Source organism: Aedes albopictus, chromosome 1, assembly GCF_035046485.1.
Source record: "Aedes albopictus strain Foshan chromosome 1, AalbF5, whole genome shotgun sequence".
Classification (NCBI taxonomy): Eukaryota; Metazoa; Arthropoda; class Insecta; order Diptera; family Culicidae; genus Aedes; species Aedes albopictus.
In genome coordinates, this window is record NC_085136.1 from 18,884,104 (window position 1) to 18,906,642 (window position 22,539).

Consider the following 22,539-nt stretch of genomic DNA (forward strand, 5'->3'; position numbering starts at 1 on the left):
GCTTGAACATTGACCCGACAGTACTTGGCCATGTGTCCCTTTTGATGCCAGCGGCTGCCTCTTCCGGTAAACTTCCGACTCTTCTGCTTGCCAATTGCTACAGGCTTCTCCTTAAACGTGATTTCGATTCTGCTTCCGACAAACGCTGCAGGCTTCTCATTGCACGTGTCGATCACGCAGCCGATTTTCTTCAATTCTTCGGCCAGAAGTCGTTCCCGAACTACGTCCAGCGTTAGCTTACCTTCTCCGAAATTCTACATACAAAACGATTACCAGGTGGTCGTACGTCTCAGGATGGGTCTAGGGATGGGTTACAAACAAACAGTTGAGAGACCAGATCACATTCTTCTAACTTCGCTTCCGCGGACTTTAGTTGACGGATCAGTTCATCGAAGAGCTTCAAATGTTCTTTGACGGATGTTGCTTCCGCCGTCTTCAATTTCGTGAATGTGATCGTGGATGACCTTCGACCTTGGAATTGACCTTACTGCTTGAGGACTTCCAACAACCCAACGGACTTCAGGTGCTTCTCAATCTGGAACTTCCAATTTTCATAGTCGATGTTCGTGAATTGGGGAATTCCGTAGACTTCTTCCTTCAGTGCGTGGTCCACAACATGTTAAGAATTGAAGCTTCAGGGGTAAACAGCCTAATATTTCTGTTGTCCCCCAGCATTGTTGACTGGTGTTGGAGTCGTGAGTCCTCTCGTAGTAAAAGATCCTGATAGGAAATACCTCTGAGCTAGAGCATTACAAGTTTCTTCAGAGATTCTTTCAGGAGGATTCAAGGATGCCTCCTTGAGACCCACCAGTTATTCATACATTAGATCCCTCAAAGATTGCCGTAGGATCTCCTTCAGAGATTGATCTAGGAGTTTCTTCAGGGATTTCCGCTCATGTTTGATCAGGAATACCAACACGAGTTCCTTCAGGAATTAGTTCAAGGGTTCCTTCAAACTTCAGAGGTTTCCCCAGGAGTTCCTTCAGGAATCCCTCTAGAATTCCAATCAGGGATTTCTCCTGGCTTTCCTTTAGGAATCTCTCTGGGCGCTCGCTCAAAGATCGCTCCATTAGGGATCACTTCATGAGTTTCGTCAATGGCTCCTACAAGAGTTCCTTCTGAGATCCCTCTTGGAATTTGTTCAAGGATCCATTTAGGGCGTTCCTTAAGGTATTTCTACAGAAGTTTCTCCAGGAGTTCCTGCGAAGATTACTATAGTGTACAGTGGCGATTCCCTAACCTCAAATCTACCTGTTCAACGAATGTAAATTCTTGAATTTTCTCAACAAATTGGCTTGTAATTTGTAGAATATGGCGAGAATAGCCGTTTCCGTCCATTTGCAATTTGATTCTGATCCTAAATCCTTCGTAATTGCAAGTTTTGAGGTCATTGAACAGGTAAACAGTGAGGTTACGAGACGCCACTGATAGTGTAGTAGTTCTTTAAGTGTTTGCTACAAAAGTTCCTTCGGTGATCTTTCCAGGAGTCTCTCCAGGGATGTCCCCAGTAGTTTCAAGAGGATTCAGGGTTTCATCAGGGGTTTCTCCCTGAGCTATTCAAAAGAGAAATTCCCTCAGCTATTCCTACAGGAGTTCTCGCAAGTATTATTCCAGAAGTTTCTTCAGCGTTTCTTCCGGGAGGATTCAGAGATCCCTACTGGAGATCCTTCAGGAATTCCTACAGGAGGTCTTTTAAAAATTAGTCCTTCTGAAGTTCCTTCAGGAATTCGTATAGGAATTAGTTTAAAAGCAATTATTACTTTAGGCATTCCTCCAGAAATTATTCCAGAGATCTCCCCAGGATTTCCTTCAGATATTAGTGGAGGAGGATCCAAGGATACCTTCAGGAGAATTCAGGGATTGCTCCAAAAGTTTCTTCATGGTTTCCTACAGAAGTTCATTCAGGGATTAGTTCAGGAAATCTTCCAGAGATCGCTCCTGGAGTTCTTTCGGATTTTTTTTCCAGTATGATTCACAGATGCCTCCAGAAGTTACATCAGAGGTTTTTTTTTTTCAGAAGTTCTTTCAGGAATTTCTATAAGAGCTCCTTCAGGGATTCTTCTAGGAGTTTCTTCAAGATTTTCAGATCATTCAATCTCTATTGGAATCCCTACAAGTAATTCTGCTGGATTTCTTTCAGGGTATCCTCCAGGAATTCCATCTGAAATTTGTCCAGCCATCCTTCTTGGGATTCCTCCTAAAAATCCTTTGGGGATTCCCAATAGAAATTCTTCTGGGATTCCTCCTAAAATCCTTCCCCCTTCTTGGAAAAACGCTTGAAAATCATTCGAGGATTCCTCCTGAAATTCCTTCGGGAATTCCTCCTGAAAATCTTCCAAGGATTCCTCTTGGAATTCATTCGGGAATCCTTTCTGGTGATTCTGGAATTCTTTCAGGGATTGCTCTTAAAATTCCTTCGGGAATTCGTCCTGGACTTTCTTTGGCGATTCGTCCTGGAATTCTTTTGAGGATTCCTCCTGTATATGATTACTGCTCGAATATCTTTGGAAATTCCCACTGGATTTTTACAGGAGTTTCTTAAGGGATTACTCCAGGAGTTCCTTCAGAGATTCTTTCTGAAGGATTCAGGGATGCCTCAGATCCATCATCCAGAAGGATCTTCAGGGATTCTCATAGGATGTCCTTCGAAGATTAGTTTAGGAGTTCCTCCAGGGATTTCTTTTGAAGTTTTTTTCGGGAATTCCTACACATGTTCCTTTAGGAATTAGCCCAGGAGTTCCTTAGGGGATTTCTCGAGTAGTATCATTAGTTCTTCCAGAGATCGCTCCTAGATTTTTTTTCCCGAAGGATTCTCAGATTACACTAGAACTGAAATCAGGGATTTCTGCTGGCGCTCCTTTAGGAATCTTCCTGGAATTTCTTCAAAGATTCCTTCGGGGATTTATCTTGGAATTTCTGTGGGATGTCTCATGAAGATTTTTCAGACATTTTTTCAGGAGCTCATTTAAGGATTTATCTAGGAGTTCCTTCAGGCATTCAGGGATAAATCCAGGAGTTCCTTCGAAGATTCCTGCAGTATAGTAGTTCTTTCAGGGATTGCTCCAGAAGTTTCTTTAGGAATCTTTCTAGGGACCTCTTCAAGGATCTGCCTAGTAGTAGTTCCAGGAGGATATAGGGATGTCTCCATGCGTTTTATCAGGGATTTCTCCCTCAGCTATTCCAAAGAGAAGTTCCCTCAGCTATTCCATCAGGAGTTTGCTAAGGTATTCTTCCAGAATTCGAATGAGTGTAATCAGTTTTGGACCTTTCAATTCCATCCTTATCCTTTGACAGATATGAGTATTTTGACTACCATTTATAATCCAGTGTGTATAACTGACACTGAGGAAGATTACAAGTGGTAGTCGAAATGTGCGTATAAGCATAACATGGCGGAATTAAAAGGTACAAAACTATTTACACTCATTCGAAGAGGGTATTCTGGTTGATGGGTTCGAATAGCCGAGGCGGTAAACGCACGGGTATTCAGCATGACCATGCTGAGGGTGACGGGTTCGATTCCCGGTCGGTCCAGGATCTTTTCGTAAAGGAAATTTCCTTGACTTCCTTGGGCATAGAGTATCTTCGTGCCTGCCACACGATATACACATGCAAAATGGTCATTGGCAGAGGAAGCTCTCAGTTAAAAACTGTGGAAGTGCTCATTGAACGCTAAGCTGAGAAGCAGGCTTTGTCCCAGTGAGGACGTTACGCCAAGAAGAGGAGAGAGAGGAGGAGGGTTCGAAAAGTCGATACCCGATTCTTCCACAGGTTTCTTCAGAGTTTCTTCCAGAAGGATTCAGGGATACCTATTGGAGATCCATCAGGAGAGTCCTTAGAAAGTAGTCCTTCTGGAGTTGCTTCAGGAATTCTGACAGGGATTAATCCAAAAGTTTCTTCAGTGATTTGTCCAGGAGTTGCAGGGATTCGTACAGATGTTTCTCCAGAGATTCCTCACTGAATTTCTATAGGGATTCCTCCAGAAGTTCCTTCCGAGATCTCTCCATGATTTCTTCAGAGATTCCTGCAGGAGGATCCAAGGATATATCCTCAATTCAGGGATTCCGCCATAAGTTTCTTTAGAGATTCCTACAAAAGCTCATTCAGGGATTTGTCCAAGAGATCCTTCTAAAACTCCTCCAGAAGTTCCTTAGGGAATTTCTTGAGAAGTTCTTTTAGAGATTCTTCCAAGAGTTCTTCCAGTTGGAGTTCTTTTGGATATTTTTCCAGGAGGATTCACAGATGCTTGCAAGAGGTTCAGAAGTTTCCAGAAGTTCCTTCAGAAATTCCTACAGGATCTCCTTTAGGGATTCTTATAGTAGTTACTTTTTAAGAATTTCCTTAGGACTATAATCAGGAATATCTCCTGTTTTTTCTTGTAAATCTCTTTCACTTCTTTCAGGGAATTTCTCCAGGAATTCTTCCGGGATTCCTCCTAAAAATCATTCGGCGATTCTTCCTGGACATCCTTCTGGGATTCCCCCTGGAAATCCTTCAAGGGTTCCTCCAGGAATTTCTTTTGACAATCCGTCGGGGATTCAACCTGGAAATCCTTTGGAGATTCCTCCTGGAGCTCCTGCAAGAATGCCTCCTGAAACTCCTACGGGGATTTCTTCTAGAATTCATTCAGGAATTCCTCCTGGAACTCCATCGGGGTTCCTCCTGGAATTCCTCCAGAAATTGTTGCAGAAGTGCCTTTCCAGGACTCCCTTCAGGGATTTCTCCAGTAGTTCCAGGAGGATGCAGGGATTTCTTCCTCAGGTATTCCAAAGAGAAGTTCCCCAAGCTATTCCACGAGGAGTTCGCTTAGACATTCTTTCAAATGTTTCTTCACAGTTTCTTTCGGGAGGATTCAGGGATGCCTACTGGAGTTCCATCAGCAATTCATCCAAAATTTCTTCAAGTATTCCTACTGGAGGTCACTTAGAAATTAGTCCTTCTAAAGTTTCCCCAGGAATTCGTACAAGGATTAGTTCAAAAGATTCCTCCAGGAGTTTCAGGGATTCGTGCGGATGTTTTTTTAGAGATTCCTCCTAAATTCCTTTTGGGGATTACTCCATAAGTTCCTTCAGAGATCTCTCCAGGACTTCCTTCACAGATTCTTGCAGGAGGAGCCAAGGATACCTCCAGGAGAACTCAGGGATTCCTACAGAAGTTCAATCGGGTATTAGTCCAGGAGACCCTACTAAGACTCCTCCAAGAGTTCCTTAGGGGATTTTTCGAGAAGTTCTTTTAGAGATTCTTCCAAGAGTACTTCCAGAGATTGCTCCGGGAATTCTGTCTGAAATTTTTCGAGAAGGAATCACATATGCCTCCAGGAATAAGTTTCAAAAGTTTTTCCTGAAGTCCCTTCAGGAATTCCTACAGGCGCTCCTTCGAGGATTCTTCTAAAATTTCCTTATGACTATAATCAGGCATATCTCAAGATCTCTAGTGGAATCCCTACAAGAACTCCTCCTGGATTTCTTTCAGGAAATTCTCCAGGATTTTCTTCTGGAATTTTTCAAGGAATTCTTCCGGGTTCCTCCTAAAAATCCTTCGGGGTTTCCCCTTGGAAATCCTCTCCTTCCTGGAATGATTCCCCCTGGAAATCCTTGAGGGATTCCTCATAGAGTTCCTGCAAGAATTCCTCCTGAAACTCCTTCGGGGATTTCTCTTAGAATTCATTTCGGGATTCCTTCTGTAATTCCTCCAGGGATTGCTCAAGGAGTGCCTTTAGCGACCTTTCTATGAGTTCCTTCAGGGATCTCCTCAGTAGTACCAGAGTGATTCAGGGATGTCTCCATGTGTTTGATCAGGGATTTCTTCCTCAGCTTTGCCAAAGTGAAGTTCCCTCAGCTATTCCAACAGGAGTTCGCTCAGGTATTCTTCCACATGTTTCTTCCGGGAGGATTCAGGGATGCCTACTAGAGATCCATCAGGATTTCCTACAGGAGATCCCTTTAAATTAGTTCCTTCAGGAATTCGTACAGGGATTAGTCCAAAAGTTCTTTCATGGATTCCTCCAGGAGTTTCAGGGATTTTTACAGATGTTTCATCAGAGATTCCTCATTTTTTTATCTGTATTAACGAGATTTTAGCCCTAGGCTAGTTCATCTCGGGACCCACGCTTTACTTCCCTTCCGGAAGAAGAACTCACATTGTGTGGGTTTGACGGGAGTGGATTCGATCCCAGGTCCTCGGCGTGATAGTCAAGTGTTCTAACCATCTCACTAGGTCCGCTCCACAGAGATTCCTCATGAATTCCTTAATGGATTCCTCCAGAAGTTCCTTCAGAGATCTCTCGAGGATTTCCTTCAGAGATTCTTGCAGGAGGTTCCAAGGATACCTCCAGGAGAATTCAGGGATTCATCTAGAAGTTTTCTTAGGGATTCCTACAGAAGTTCAATCAGGGATTAGTCCAGAAGATCCTCCTAAGACTCCTTCAGGAGCTCCTAATGAGATTTTTTTTGAAAAGTTCTTTTAGTTCTTCCAGAAATCGCCCCTGGAGTTGTTTCGGACTTTTTTCCAGGAGGATTCGCAGATGCCTCCAGGAGTTACATCAGAGGTTTTTTTTTCAGAAGTTCTTTCAGGAGTTCCTACAAGGGCTCCTTCAGGGATTCTTCTAGAAGTTCCTTTCAGATTTTCCTTAGGACTATAATCATACAATCTCTAATGGACTCCCTACAAGTATTCCTCCTGGATTTCCTTGTGAAATTTCTCTACGGATTCTTTCGGGATTCCTCCTAACAATCCTTCGGGAATTCCCCCTGGAAATCTTTCGGGAATTCCCCCTGGAAATCCTTCGGAAATTCCTCCTGGAAATCCTTCGGGAATTCCCCCTGGAAATCCTTCGGGAATTCCCCCTGGAAATTCTTCTGGGATTCCTCCTGGAAATCCTTCCGCCTTCAAAGAAAAACTCCTGAAAATCTTTCAAGGATACCTCCTGGAACTCCTTTGGGGATTTCTTTTTTTAAATTCTTCGGAGATTCCTCCTGGAAATCCTAGGAAAATTCCTCTTGAAATTCCTTCGGGGATTCCTCCTGGACTTACTTCAAGAATTTCTCCTGAAAATCTTTCAAGGATTTCTTTCTTTCGGGAACTCTTTCTGGAACTCCTTCAGGAATTCCTTTTGGAATTCCTTCAGGGATTGTTCATGAAATTTCTTCGGGAATTCCTCCTGGACTTCCTTTGGGGATTCGTCTTGAAATCCCTTCGAGGATTCATCTTGGATATCCTTCGGTGACTCCTCCTCGAATTCATTTGGAAATTTCCACTGGAATTCTTTCGAAGATTGCTCCTGGATTTCATTGGAAGATTCTTGGTGGAATTCTTTCGGGGATTCCTTCTGGAACTCCTTCGAAGATTCCTTATGGAATTCCCTCAGGGTTTGCTCGGAGATTCCTCCTGGACTTCCTTTAGGGATTCGTTCTGGAAATCCTTCAAGGATTTCTGGAACTCCTTCTGGAATGTCTTCAGGGATTGCTCTTGAAATTCCTTCGGCTTTCCTTCGAGGATTCGTCCTGGAATCGCTTCGAGGATTCATCTTGGATATCCTTCGGTGACTCCTCCTCGAATTCCTTTGGAAATTCCCACTGGAATTCTTTCGAAGATTCCTCCTGGATTTCTTTGGAAGATTCTTGGTGGAATTCTTTCGGGGATTCCTTCTGGAACTCCTTCGAAGATTCCTTATGGAATTCCTTCAGGGTTTGCTCTTGAAATTCCTTCGGGGATTCCTCCTGGACTTACTTTGGGTATTCGTCCTGGAAATCCTTCGTGAAATCCTCCTGGAATTCTTTCGGGAATTCTTTCTGGAACTCCTTCAGGGATTCCTTCTGGAATTTCTTCAGGGATTGCCTTGAAATTCTTCCGGGGATTCCTCCAGGAAAGGCTTATCAAGATATTGAACATGTTGTATGGAAATGCAATGAGTATCATGTAGTCTAGTTCCGGTCATCTAACGAGCTTGTCCTGTCGAACTTTAATGCTTCATGACGAAGGCCACTACAAACGCATCACATCTCTAAACCTCACGTTTCTATCCACAGACAGTCTCGAATTCATCCAACGGATGGACCTCTGGAAAACCCTCAAGGTGCACAAGGGATGCGTGAACACCGTCTTCTGGAGCGACGATGGCCAGCTGCTGCTGTCCGGCTCCGACGATCAGCACATCGTCATCAGCAGCCCCTTTACCGGGCAAACCTTGTTCCAGCACAAGACTACACACAGGGCGAACATCTTCAGTGCTCGGTTCCTGCCGCAGAGTGGAAACCGTGAAATAGTTTCATGCTCCGGAGATGGTATCGTACTGTACACGGAACTTAAGGACGTGGCGCTGGAACCGGCCGAAGCGCACGAACGCAATTTGAACTACTTCAACTGTCACAGCAATGGGACGACGTACGAAGTTTTGACGATTCCGACGGAGCCCAAGTCGTTCATGAGCTGCGGAGAGGACGGAACAGTTCGGCTGTTCGACCTCCGCAAGATGACCCGCTGTCTGAAGACGTGCTGTAAGGATAACATCCTTATACTGAGCCCTTCAGCGGTTACGGCCATGACGCTGTCGCCTATTTCGGGAAACTACATTGCACTGGGAAGTTCCGATAGCCACGTGCGGATCTACGACCGGAGGTTCCTCAAGATGGTGGACTGCAATTCTCCGGGATCGCCGAACGATCGTCACACAGTTCCGGTCAAGATGTTCACCAATCCGTCCGAGGAGAAGCGATCGTTCCGGGTGACCTCGATCGCTTACAGCGGGGACGAGCGCGAGCTGCTGGTCAACTACTCGTCCGACCATTTGTACCTGTTCGATGTGACCCGGGAGGGCATCGAAGTCTCGGCAGCGCAGGCTTCCAGCAATGCCGAGAAGGGCAAACGGGGCTCGAAGACCCCGAACAGCAGTATCGACAGCCCTCCGCCGGTGCGTCGGTTGCGTTTGCGTGGAGATTGGTCCGATACCGGGCCGGAAGCACGTCCGGCCCGGGAGATGGCCTCTCGAGTGTTCGGGGCCGGCCAGGCTCGGCCACAACTGCAGGCTACGATCATGCATCGTATGACTGAAGTTCTGTCGCGAATGTTGGCCGACCCCAGAACACGGATCGGACTGACGCACACGAACGAACTGACCAACGATAGCGATCTGGCCAATGTCGTGGACGACTTCAGGAGTTTTGCTAGCAGTAGTAGTAGTGGAGGTGGGGATGAAGAAAGACGGGAAGGCTCAGGGGAACCTCAGCCCTCGACGAGTGGAACTCGGCCAAGGACGCCGAGACAAGCGGCTGAAGGTGATTCGACACGGGTTGGACGAAATGGCAGGGAGCGGGATGATGACGATGATGATGAGGATGACGAAGACGATGATGACGGAGATAATACTAGGTCAAACCAAAGAGGTGGCGGAGAAGAGGCGGAGTACGAGGCGGAACTGAAAGCACTGAAAGATCTCGAAGCGAAAGCTATCAACTACGATTACGTAATCAAGAAATTTGTGGGTCATCGAAATGCACGGTAAGTTTTCTGGGATGAACTTTTGAAATGCCAATCATTATAGTTATTTGACTAATTCAAAAACTAATTTGAATGTATCAATCTGTTTTCCGTAGAACGATGATCAAAGAAGCCACCTTCTGGGGCAACGACTACATCATGTCCGGTTCGGACTGTGGCCACGTGTTCACGTGGCATCGAGAAACCGGCCGGCTGGTGATGCTCATGCAGGCCGACCAGCACGTGGTAAACTGCGTGCAGCCGCATCCGACGTTACCTCTGCTGGCCACGTCCGGTATCGATTACGACATCAAAGTTTGGTCACCCATGGACGAGGGGAAGGTCCGATTCGACGAGGAGGCGGCCAATGATGTAAGTAGGGGATGAGGTGGATCCCACGGCAGAAGGCGGTTGTCGAACAAAATCATGTTTGAAACTAGTTTCCTTTTCTTGGGTTTGATATTTACGGACATTCCTGTCCAGTTGTTCTTGTTAATTCCCTACTTCCCCTTTACTTAAATAACTGTTAAATTCAGTTTAAAGTCATTGTTAAAATATAAGCTAAAATGTATATCTGGACGAGAATACAAAAAAAAACTGGACGAAATGCCAACGAATCTCTGGACGAGATTCCAACGAATCTCCGGATGAGATTCCAACAATTCTCGACGAGATTCCAGCGAAGCTCTGGACAAGAATCTCAGAACGAGATTCCAATGAATCGCTGGATGAGATTCCAGCGAACCTCTGGGTGAGAATCTAGCGAATCTCTGGATCAGATTCTAACGAATCTGTAAACGAGATTCCAGGGAATCTCTGATGAGATTTTAGCGAATATCTGGACGTGATTCCAGCAAATCTCTGGACGATATTCCAGCGAATCTCAGGACGATATTCTAACGAATCTCTGGACGAAGTTCTAGCCAATCTCTGGACGAGATTCTAACGAATCTCTGGATAAGATTACAGCCAATCTCTGGACGAGATTTCAAGGAATCTCTCGAAAAGATTCTAGCGGATCTCTGGACGAGATTCCAGCGAATCTCTGGACGTGATTCTAGCGAATCTCTGGACGTGATTCTAACGAATCTATGGATGATATTACATCGAATCTCTGGTTGCGATTCTAGTGAATCTCTGAACTAGATTCTAGCGAATATCTGGACGAGATTATAGCGAATCTCTGGACGAGATTCCAGCGAATCTCTGGACGAGATTCCAGCGAATCTCTGGACGAGAATCCAGCGAATCTCTGGATGAGATTCTAGCGAATCTCTGGTCGAGATTCCAGCGATTCTCTGGACGAGATTGTAGCGAATCTCTGAACGAGATTTTAGCGAATCTCTGGACGCGATTCCAACAAATCTCTGGACGATATTCCAGCGAATCTCAAAACGATATTCTAACGAATCTCTGGACGAAGTTCTAGCGAATCTCTGGACGAGATTCTAACGAATCTCTGGATAAGATTCCAGCGAATCTCTGGACGAGATTTCAAGGAATGTCTCGTAAAGATTCTAGCGAATCTCTGGACGAGATTCCAGCGAATCTCTGGACGAGATTCCAGCGAATCTCTGGACGAGATTCCAGCGAATCTCTGGACGAGATTCTAGCGAATCTCTGGACGAGATTCCAGCGGATCTCTGGACGAAATTCCAGTAAATCTCTGGACGAGATTTCAGCGAATCTGGACGAGATTATAACGATTCTCTGGTTGAGATTCTAGCGAATCTCTGGACGAGATTCTAGCGAATCTCTGGACGAGATTCTAGCGAATCTCTGGACGAGATTCTAGCGAATCTCTGGACGAGATTCTAGCGAATCTCTGGACGAGATTCTAGCGAATCTCTGGACGAGATTCTAGCGAATCTCTGGACGAGATTCTAGCGAATCTCTGGACGAGATTCTAGCGAATCTCTGGATGAGATTCTAACGAATCTCTGGACGAGATTCCAGCGAATATCTGGACGAGATTTCAGCGAATCCCTGGACGATATTCCAGCTAATCTCTGGATGAGATTCCAGCTAATCTCTAGATGAGATTCCAGCAAATCTCTGGACGAGATTGCAGCGAATCTCTCGACGCCATTCCAGCGAATCTCTGGACGAGATTTTAGCGAATCTCTGGATGATGTCCTAGCGAAGATTCCAGCGAATCTCTGGACGAGATTTTTACGAATGTCTGGACAAGATTCTAGCAAATCTCTGGACGAGTATCCAACGAATCTCTGGACGATATTCTAGCGAATCTTTGAACGATATGTCAGCGAATCTCTGGACGAGATTCCTGCGAATCTCCGGACGATATTCTAGCAAACCACTGTGGATCAGATGCCAGCAGAAAATTCCCGGAAATTTCTATATGATTTCAACATTTTCATGAACGAGGTTTCAACGAGTTTCTGCTGTAACTTCTTCAAGAAATTTAAGTAAAATATCTCCTAGCGATTCTCGCGGATGTTTTCCATTGATTCCCAAGAGATTTCTTTTGGAATTCCTCTCGATATTGCTTTTGGAATTTCTCCTGGAGGTTTCCCTATGTTTCTGTCGAGATTTCAGAAGCCTTTCCAGGATGTTTGCTAGTAATTTTCCTAGGATTTTTCCCAGAGTTTTTTCTTCGGGATTTCTACAGCAGGTTACATCGATATTTGCCCAGAGATTTACTGCCTTTACTCGTATAAAAGTCCCATCATTGCTGGGTTTCCTATTCATATGGGACTTTTATGCGAGTGGGGACAGTTTACCTGGGATTCATTATGGAGTTCGATCCAAATTAGTCAAGTTGCTCCAGGAATTTTTCGGAATTCTCCCAGAGTTCGGTATTTCTACAGGACATTTTCACAAGATTTCTCCCAAAAGTTTTCCAAGATTCGCTTTCGAGATTTCTGCTGATTTTCGCTTTCGGGTTTCTGCTGATATTTCTCAAGGAGCTTTCTCTATATTTTCTTTCAGAGGTTCAACCGTAATTTCTCTCGGAGTTCTCTCTCTCTTCTTGGCGTAACGTCCTCATTGGGACAAAGCCTGCTTCTCAGCTATTAACTGAGAGCTTCCTCTGCCAATGACCATTTTGCATGCGTATATCGTGTGGCAGGCACGAAGATACTCTATGCCCAAGGAAGTCAAGGAAATTTCCTTTACGAAAAGATCCTGGACCGACCGGGAATCGAACCCGTCACCCTCAGCATGGTCATGCTGAATACCCGTGCGTTTACCGCCTCGGCTATATGGGCTTCCCTCGGCTATATGGGCCACCTCGGCTATATGGGCTTCTCTCGGAGTTCTTTCAGAGATTTCTTGCGGTGACTGGGATGTACATATCTTAGAAGTTTTTCAGGATTAGCGGTAGCTATGGCTTCAAGAAATGAGACTAAAATGTATAAACTAGTCTATGTACTAGTCTACGTTGGTTGACGACGCTGAATAAATAAGATTCCTCGCGAAAACTTCCTGAATTCGCCCCAACATTTCTCTACGAGTTGCTACTTAGGTTTACATAATAGTTTCTTACAGAATTACTTTTAACGTTATTCATGAAACCTTGGTCGGAGTTTTTTTGCGAGATTTATCGTGCAGCTCCTTTCCGAGGTTTTCCTAAAATTCTAAAAGTGAAAAGACCTTTTAGATTTTTTCCTGGGCTCACAGAAATGCACCCGTGATTTCTCTCAGATTTGTTTCTTAAATTTATTAAAGGTTTTTTTTCCTGGATTTCTTCAAAATTTTCTCGCAAGATTCCATCCAGAGATTTTTCCAGATTTGTTTCCAGAGTTCTTTCTGAATTCCTTCTGAATTTATCCGTAATAGTTCCTTCAGGAATTTCAATACGATATAATGATTTTCCGGGATGGTTTTTCAAAATTCCGTTTTTTCGAGATTTGTACAGAAGTTTTTCCAGCGATTCCTTCGAGAGAGTATTCTGGAAGTTCTTCCCAGGATTTCTTTTAGAGGTTTTCAGATTTGTTCCTGTAATTTCCTTAATATTTTGTCCCAGGAATACTCCTAGAGTTTTGTTTTCCGAGACGTACATTTTTTTCTAAGGATTCCTTCCGAAGTTCCTCTTCATGTCTCTCCAATAGGTATCCACGGAGTTTCTCGCAAGATAGCACTTGAATTTCTTCTGATATTTCGACATATAGTGTGTAACCGATGGTTCCAGAATTTGCCTTGTGACTCCATCACAAATAAACAAAAATTATTAACCCCAGGATACAACCCTGGGCTATGCTCACTATGCTCACAGAGAGAATTAAAAAACTCTCCCACTCACACAATCCCAACCCTTTCCAACGGTACCACTCACCAGCCAGCAGTCTTTGAACAGCGGTTTGAGCGCCGGCAAAAGATCTCAGCCGAAGCAGCAATCCAGAGGCATGGCCAGGGGGCGGTGGTACTCAAGAGAGCGATAAATGTCTAAATACGAGCAATTCGGATTTGCTCGTATTCATAAGGGAATTTTCAGGTCGATCTCGGCATGCTAGCACTCGCCAGTTCAATTTCGCTACGAACGTACAGCGAGCAGTAAGTGCGCGCCGGATTAACGTTCGAAAAGGTTCGCTGAAATAGTGATTTTTTGCTAATAGTGATTTTTTCAATAATTTGATTGTCTTATTCTAGATACTATTACAGCAGTAAACTAAACGTCAAAATTAGTGTTGTTAGTAGTGTTAAAAGTTATAAAAAGTGGTTAGTAGTGTTAAAACGAAATCTAAATGTAAAAATGCTTTAAAGTCTATTGTCTTAGTCTAGGGTAGTTGCACCGAGTATAGTGCAACAAACATATACAAGCACAGAACAAATTAAAATCAAGCAGGAAAAAGGTAAATACTTGCACAAATAGTGTTTATTAGTAAAAACAAGCTAAAACAGACTCCCTAATACGACTAAAATGCGGTTTTAAGATAAAAGTGAGAACACGTTGTGGAAGACTAATGGCCGTGGTAGGTCCACAAAGGGCCTTTTTCTTTTATATTATTTGCCAGCTTTGTGGAAGGACGCCATCTTTATTCCTCCAATAAGCCACAAAGGAGTATCGGTGATCCTTTCATTCACCAAGGAAGCCATCTTGTCGCTGATTGGCATACCAAGGATCCTCGGAGACTGAGCGTCGGACGTCGATTGATCGCTGGACGTACTCCGGCAAATCCGTGGACCATATAACGACTGACAAGTTACACCATCGGTCGGGTTTGAGAAAGGTCACGAGGACTAGGACCCACTGACGTCATCTGTTGTCCCGGTGGTCACCAGGCGTTGCCCGCCGTCCCGGATTTCCACTCGATCAGCTCCATCGCTCTGACAGCTCGTCAGTCACCACCACGATCCCAAGCCACAATCCGACAGCCCGCAGTGTACCAACCAGAGTCAAAAACCGCAAGTAGTAGACATAGAATGTGACGTCACAATAGCATTAGATAATAAGCCATGGCCAATTCACAACCAAACAATTGTAAATATTTGTAATATAAGATGTGCACGTAATTTCTGGTTGTTGTGTAAGTTCATTCAGAAAGTTGAAACATTCACTATTAGTTTTGTTTGTGTATCGTTCGGACTCGAAGGGAGTCTTCATACCTCTCTCTCTTTGCGTTTCGTCCAAAATTGCATTGGCAGTGTGGCCTTTGAGTTATGTTTCCCTTAATGAGTTGCCATTGATTGCCACCAAACTACAGCATATCTGTGGATATGCTCTAATGCGAGTTCCCGCTGGAAGTGGAGAGTTGAGTTTTGGTGAGTGTTGTTTACCGGTTTCCACTCATTCCGACCCTGGAGATCCCCCTTTTCCACTGAGCATAGTCGAGGGGGCTACAAATTGGCGCCCAACATAAAATCTAGAATAACAAATTTGGTGAATCGGTTACAAATATCTCTTCGTTCCCGTGAGAGGAAGGAAGAAAACAGTTTAGACTGTTTTCAGAGCGTTGCGTTCTCTGAACGGCAAATAATTAGGTTCATTTTTATAATTTGCATGTTTCTTTTTTGATAATATTCCATCGGGACACCCCCGGTGTGATCATTGTTCATTTAGTTTGTTTTGGTGCATGTTTACTTTTGTTGTTGGGATAGTATTATAACTTTTTTATGTTTTTAGGTGCTTTGTTGGAATTTTCGTGGAAGCAGAAGCTGTTCAGGAGGTAAAGAGTGAGCCCTAGAATCACAGTGGCTTATTTTAAACCGTCCTGGAGTCCGATTAGTCACAATCGCGACTGAGAAGGGTGAGTACAGGTGGAGATAAGAGTGAGTCTGGAGAGGGCACAGACGTTGATCTGGCCGTGATTCGAGCACTCTTTACTACCTGAACACTGCTGCAACACGAAAAATCCCAAGCCATGGATTCTGAAATCCAAATGAAATATAAGACGCTACTGGTTCATCATTTAGAGAAGGAGGAAGTTGAGTTTGAGCTAGATGTACGAGCCGTTGCATTTGAGAAGACTGAATCTGTAGGAGTTTTAAGGAGGCGTTTGAGGGAAGCATTGAAGGACAAAGGTGAACAGGTAAAAGTTGATTTTTCGAAGTGCCAAAATCGCACGGTCGATGACGAGATTAAAGTGATCGACCACAACGTAGAAGAAATAAGGGATTTTCTAGAGAAGAAAAAGAGTTTCGAGGGTGTTAAGGACTCCTTGAGAACTCGCCTAGTGCATTACTCCGTACGATGCTCTGCCATTCAGGAGACGGCGGAGGAGGATGCGGATTTAGAGGATTTAGACAAGCTTTCGAGTACGATTCGTCAACTGTACAATACGTACTTCACGCTATTCACACCTGTTGAATCCATTCGTAAAGAAATTATGCTTCAGATTTCGAATTCATTAACACAGCTGCAGCTGGCCCAGCCAAGCACATCTGGTATGGTGAGGCAGGTTCAAAGTAGGTCTCAAGAAACTCAGACGGAAGACGATTTAGGTTCACAGGAAGATGTTAGGTCAAAGCAGTCCAACCTCAGAGGTGCATTGGGTAGACGACAACTTAAGTCAAATTTGGAGCCAACTAAGGAACTCTCTCCAACCTCTTGCTTCCCAGCAATGCTTCAACAGCCTTCGGGGTCAGGAATGAATTCCCGTAGATCGCTAGAAGAAACAGTTTTGAATCGGATCGATTTGTCAGGGAAGATTCGAAATCCCACAGGCTTACGAAACTCTTCGGAGATAGACACGGATTCTTCCTCGTCGCCATCTCCTCCAAGCAGACGGAAGTCCAGGCAGCGAAGGTCCTACACAAAGCGAAGTAGACCGGTATCGGACTGGAATTTACGTTACGATGGGAGAGATGGGGGACAGGGTCTGATGCGTTTTATCAAAGAAGTGGAGTTCTATGCCAAATCGGAGGACGTTTCCGAAAAGGAGCTTTTCCGTTCCGCAATCCACTTGTTTGCGGGCGCAGCCAAAATTTGGTTTATGGCAGGAGTTGAAAATGGGGAATTCTCTACATGGAAGGACTTAGTCACGGAAATGAAAAGGGAGTTCCTGAGCCCCGATCACGACCATGTCAGTGAGTTCAGGGCTATTGAGAGGAAACAGAGACCAAAAGAGAAATTCCAGGATTTCTTCTTTGATATGCAGAAGCTTTTTAACTCACTTACCAAGCCGATTTCCGAGCGGAAGAAGTTCGAGATAGTCTTCCGAAATCTCAGAGCGGACTACAAAGGCTATGTAGTTGCGGCTAATATAGATAACCTGGCAGATTTGAAACCTTTTGGTCGAAAACTGGATGCCACGTTCTGGTACAAGTACGAAAACCGTAATCAGGAAGAGAACTCTTCGAAAAGCCGGAATCAGGTTAGTGAGCTGAAGTCGAACTCCAAACCGAAGCCGACTGGATCGGTGAATCGACCCGACAAAACTCGTTCGGAACAGAAACTGAATAAAACAGAGGATGAGAAAATTACGCAAAAGCCCATACGTCAGGATCAACCGGGTGAACAAAGTCAAGCGCAGAACAGTAACGTGGTAGACAAAGGGATGCAGGCGATTCTGGAGAAATACACTCCTCCGAAGCCTGGTGTTTGTTATAACTGCCGGCTTTCTGGTCACCACCAAGCGGATTGTGACCGCCCTAAACATAAATTTTGTTACAGGTGTGGTTTCTTCAATTTTGACACGAAGGACTGCCCGTTCTGTGCAAAAAACGCTTAAATTCCCGCCTGAAGGGGCAGGCGGAGGTAGAAAGCACTCCTAAGTCCCCTGTTTCTCCAGATTGTAACATTTGCTCACTCGGTGAAAGACAAGTAGAAGAGGATGTATATAGACACTGCTCCAGTGTAGAGATCAGTGAGCATTTTCTCAAAGTTGCAAATGACGATAGACCATTCGTGAGAGTAAACATTTTGAATGTGCCCTTAATCGGCTTGCTCGATAGTGGAGCGAACCGAAGCATACTTGGTTCAGGTAGTTCGTCTCTCCTCAAAGCCTGTAGGCTTCGTTTACAGCCAGCAAACATTGATATTAGTACCGCGAGCGGTCAAAAATTGGACGTTTCGGGATGTGTGGAGTTGCCCGTGACGTTTAAGGGTGTAACAAAGTTCTTGTCAGCACTCGTGATCCCGTCCGTTAAACGAAAATTGATCCTTGGATCGGACTTCTGGCAATCATTCGGGATAGTGCCAACTGTGGCGGCCGATGATGTGCCCATATCGGTAGATGAACTGCAGGATCACGAGGTAGAGACGATACTATCAGATGAACAGTTGAAGAAACTAGAGGAGGTCAAATTGTTGTTCAAACCAGCGGTAGATGGTCAACTCGACACTACGTCGATGATCAGTCATCGCATAGAGCTATCGGATGAAACTAAGAAGCTCCCTCCGGTTCGAATCAATCCGTTCCCAACCTCCCCTAGTCGGCAAGAAAAGATTAACAAGGAACTTGACAACATGCTACAGTGTGGCATTATCGAACGGTCATACAGTGACTGGGCACTCCGTCTTGTACCCGTTGACAAGCCGGATGGATCGGTCCGGCTGTGCCTGGATGCCAGGAAGCTCAATGAGCGAACTGTTCGGGACTCCTACCCTCTCCCACACGCAGATAGGATCCTGAGTCGTCTAGGGCCAAGTCGATGCATTTCGACAATAGACTTGTCAAAAGCTTTCTTACAGGTGCCGTTACATCCACGGTCCCGTAAATTTACCGCGTTTTCAGTGTTAGGGAGAGGGTTGTTCCAGTTCACTCGGATGCCCTTCGGTCTGGCGAACAGCCCGGCTACCCTGTCCAGATTGATGGACCGTGTATTGGGCGGGAGTGAACTGGAACCAAACGTATTCGTTTACCTCGATGACATCATCGTGGTAAGCAATACGTTTGAGGAGCACATGGACAGGCTCAGAGAACTAGCACGTAGGCTCAGTACCGCGAATTTGTCCATAAACCTGGAGAAATCAAAGTTCTGTGTACCTGAAGTTCCTTATTTGGGGTACATTCTGAGTCGAACCGGGCTTCGTCCGAATCCAGAACGAGTCGAAGCCATCGTCAATTTTGAGAGGCCCAAATCACTCCGTGCACTGAGGAGATTTCTGGGCATGTGCAACTACTACAGGCGTTTTATCGCTACATTTAGCGAAATTGTACGCCCGCTGACCGATCTCCTAAAGGGTCAACCAAAAACAATAAAATGGAACGATGACGCCGAGGAAGCATTCGTCAAGATTAAGGAGCTGCTCATCAGCGCTCCGATTTTGACCAACCCAGATTTTTCCAGGCCCTTTAGCATCCACTGCGATGCGAGCGATTTAGCAATCGCGGGAGTTTTGACTCAATTGTATGACGACATTGAAAAACCCGTTGCCTACTTCTCGCAGAAACTAGGGACAACCCAACAACGCTATGCGGCAACGGAAAAAGAAGCTCTAGCCGTTCTGAAGTCGTTAGAGAAATTCCGTTGCTACATCGAAGGTTCGAAGTTCACAGTAATTACTGATGCCTCCGCACTAACGTATATTCTCCGAAGCAGCTGGAAGACTTCATCCAGGCTGAGTAGGTGGAGCCTAGAACTCCAAAAGCATGATATGGAGGTGAAACACCGCAAAGGTGTGGACAATATTGTGCCTGACGCTCTGTCCAGAGCTGTGGAAGAAGTCAGTGCCTCGTCCGATAAGTCCGACTGGTATGGTTACATGGTGAAACAGGTTCAAGCGGAACCTGAGAATTTCAAAGATTTTAGGGTAGAAAACGGCATATTGAAGAAATTTGTCTCGAGTCCAGAAAGCATTGATTATCGTTTTGAGTGGAAGGTGTGCGTACCGACCGCTTTACGCGAGAAAGTACTGTACGAGGAGCACGATGAGGCATTGCATTTAGGACATGAGAAAACTCTTGCGAGAGTCCGCAAGAAGTTCTACTGGCCACAAATGGCCAAAGAAATTAAAACCTACGTTCAAAAGTGTCGAATCTGTCAGGAAAGCAAACCCAGCAATAGGTCGCAGCACCCTGTAATGGGTCAGCAGCGAGTTACGACGAAACCCTTCCAGATAATCGCCGTTGATTTCATTCAGTCGCTTCCAAGAAGCAAATCAGGGAATTGTCATCTTTTCGTAGTGATGGATCTCTTTTCGAAATTCTGCTTGCTGTTTCCTATAAGAAAGATATCGACCTCCCAGGTGAACAGGATTTTGGAAGACAGCTGGTTCCGTCGATATGCCGTACCGGAATGTCTTATATCGGACAATGCTTCGACCTTCTTATCGAAGGAATTCAAAGCTCTCCTAGAGAAATTTAGAATACAGCACTGGACTAACTCGAGACACCATTGTCAAGCCAACCCAGTCGAAAGACTCAATAGGACCATTAATGCGTGCATTCGCACCTACGTCCGAACAGATCAGACCCTGTGGGACAGCAGGATTTCCGAGGTAGAACACGTCCTAAATACGACCCCACATTGCTCAACAGGTTTTTCACCCTATAAAGTCATTTTTGGTCACGAAGCAGTAGAAAGAGGTGACGAACATAAAGTAGACCGAGATGCGGAAGAAATTTCGGAGGAAAAGAGATTAGAAAACAAATAAATCATTGATAAATCTATTCACGACCTAGTAGTCAGGAATTTACACAAAAATTATAATAAAAATTCACACTATTACAACCTGCGCCGAAAAACACCTGCGCCGGTGTACAAAATCGGGGATAAAGTCCTGAAAAGGAACTTCAAACAATCCTCCGCCGTTGATAAGTTCAACGCAAAACTGGCTCCTTGTTACAGCCCGTGTATAATCCGAGCCCGGGTGGGCACAAGCTCCTACGACCTCGTCGATGAGGCAGGGAAGTCGCTCGGCATCTTCTCCGCAGCCGATTTGAAACCGTGTACCTAGAAAGAAAAATTAGAAAACAGTGCTCGAAACAAAAATTACAAGTTTGGTCAACACTGAATTGACGTGAAATAAAACAGAATACTTAGCCTGATAGGTGAATCGATCATTTTCTCGGGACTGCAGACCGGGAAAATACTGGAAAAGGATAAAAGGAAAAGATGAATGAAATGAGGCGTGCGTACGTGTAGGTGCAGGTGGTTTAATCAGCAGCAGTCAGAAAAGGATAGCAATACTTACCGATGGTTTAAAACATCTTGTTTCTCGGAATTTGGTCCAGGATGATCTCCCACACAAATGCGAAATGGCAACAAAACTGACAAATGAACCTCAGCTGGAGAATCGTCTTAATTTGAGCTCAAAAGTGATCAATTTTCCGCGAATCGACTTGTTTTGAGTTGATTGTTGTTTACGATGCGAAATGGATAATTACTGACAGCTGGAAAGGTAACTCACTTATGCTAGCCTCGATCACAAGTAGAGTAAACGTCCTTGTTTTAGTCGCGCTAGTTAATAGCCGACGCGTAAAAGAAACTAAGAAGAAAAACAAATTGTGCATGCAAATCTTCTATGCCGTTTTGTAAATGAATCGAGAGAATAGATATTTCGGGTACTAATTTCTGAGGCGAAAATAAATTCCTTTATTTCGCAGTCGGTCGGAGGGGTATTGTAACCGATGGTTCCAGAATTTGCCTTGTGACTCCATCACAAATAAACAAAAATTATTAACCCCAGGATACAACCCTGGGCTATGCTCACTATGCTCACAGAGAGAATTAAAAAACTCTCCCACTCACACAATCCCAACCCTTTCCAACGGTACCACTCACCAGCCAGCAGTCTTTGAACAGCGGTTTGAGCGCCGGCAAAAGATCTCAGCCGAAGCAGCAATCCAGAGGCATGGCCAGGGGGCGGTGGTACTCAAGAGAGCGATAAATGTCTAAATACGAGCAATTCGGATTTGCTCGTATTCATAAGGGAATTTTCAGGTCGATCTCGGCATGCTAGCACTCGCCAGTTCAATTTCGCTACGAACGTACAGCGAGCAGTAAGTGCGCGCCGGATTAACGTTCGAAAAGGTTCGCTGAAATAGTGATTTTTTGCTAATAGTGATTTTTTCAATAATTTGATTGTCTTATTCTAGATACTATTACAGCAGTAAACTAAACGTCAAAATTAGTGTTGTTAGTAGTGTTAAAAGTTATAAAAAGTGGTTAGTAGTGTTAAAACGAAATCTAAATGTAAAAATGCTTTAAAGTCTATTGTCTTAGTCTAGGGTAGTTGCACCGAGTATAGTGCAACAAACATATACAAGCACAGAACAAATTAAAATCAAGCAGGAAAAAGGTAAATACTTGCACAAATAGTGTTTATTAGTAAAAACAAGCTAAAACAGACTCCCTAATACGACTAAAATGCGGTTTTAAGATAAAAGTGAGAACACGTTGTGGAAGACTAATGGCCGTGGTAGGTCCACAAAGGGCCTTTTTCTTTTATATTATTTGCCAGCTTTGTGGAAGGACGCCATCTTTATTCCTCCAATAAGCCACAAAGGAGTATCGGTGATCCTTTCATTCACCAAGGAAGCCATCTTGTCGCTGATTGGCATACCAAGGATCCTCGGAGACTGAGCGTCGGACGTCGATTGATCGCTGGACGTACTCCGGCAAATCCGTGGACCATATAACGACTGACAAGTTACACCATCGGTCGGGTTTGAGAAAGGTCACGAGGACTAGGACCCACTGACGTCATCTGTTGTCCCG

The 22,539-nt window shown here is 44.6% G+C and overlaps 3 protein-coding genes across 4 annotated transcripts in view; 2 read left to right on the forward strand and 1 right to left on the reverse strand.

Annotated features, from left to right (window-relative positions):
- LOC109408938 (uncharacterized) overlaps positions 1 to 22,539 on the reverse strand; it is a 463,030-nt gene that overhangs the window by 228,344 nt on the left and 212,147 nt on the right. The window lies entirely within an intron of this gene.
- The window catches only part of LOC109408944 (DDB1- and CUL4-associated factor 6), a 55,148-nt gene that overhangs the window by 24,131 nt on the left and 8,478 nt on the right, over positions 1 to 22,539 (forward strand). The window contains exons 3-4 of the mRNA XM_029855827.2: positions 8,028 to 9,495; positions 9,591 to 9,846. Coding sequence (XP_029711687.2) covers positions 8,028 to 9,495; positions 9,591 to 9,846 — 1,724 coding nt within the window. The remainder of the gene's footprint in view (positions 1 to 8,027; positions 9,496 to 9,590; positions 9,847 to 22,539) is intronic.
- Positions 13,586 to 17,623, forward strand: LOC134284820 (uncharacterized). Of its 2 annotated transcripts, XM_062844131.1 has the most exons (3): positions 13,586 to 14,020; positions 14,086 to 14,154; positions 14,213 to 17,623. In XM_062844131.1, exon 3 carries the CDS (start codon positions 15,798 to 15,800, stop codon positions 17,604 to 17,606), a length of 1,809 nt encoding a protein of 602 aa, XP_062700115.1. In that variant the 5' UTR covers positions 13,586 to 14,020; positions 14,086 to 14,154; positions 14,213 to 15,797; the 3' UTR covers positions 17,607 to 17,623. The 2 variants fall into 2 exon arrangements, with proteins under 2 accessions (XP_062700115.1, XP_062700114.1); XM_062844130.1 differs by having other exon boundaries at positions 13,586 to 14,288; positions 14,413 to 17,623.

Excerpts from the sequence above, each read along its gene's own strand:
- LOC134284820 (XM_062844130.1), top strand. The coding sequence starts at position 15,798 with ATGGATTCTGAAATCCAAATGAAATATAAGACGCTACTGGTTCATCAT.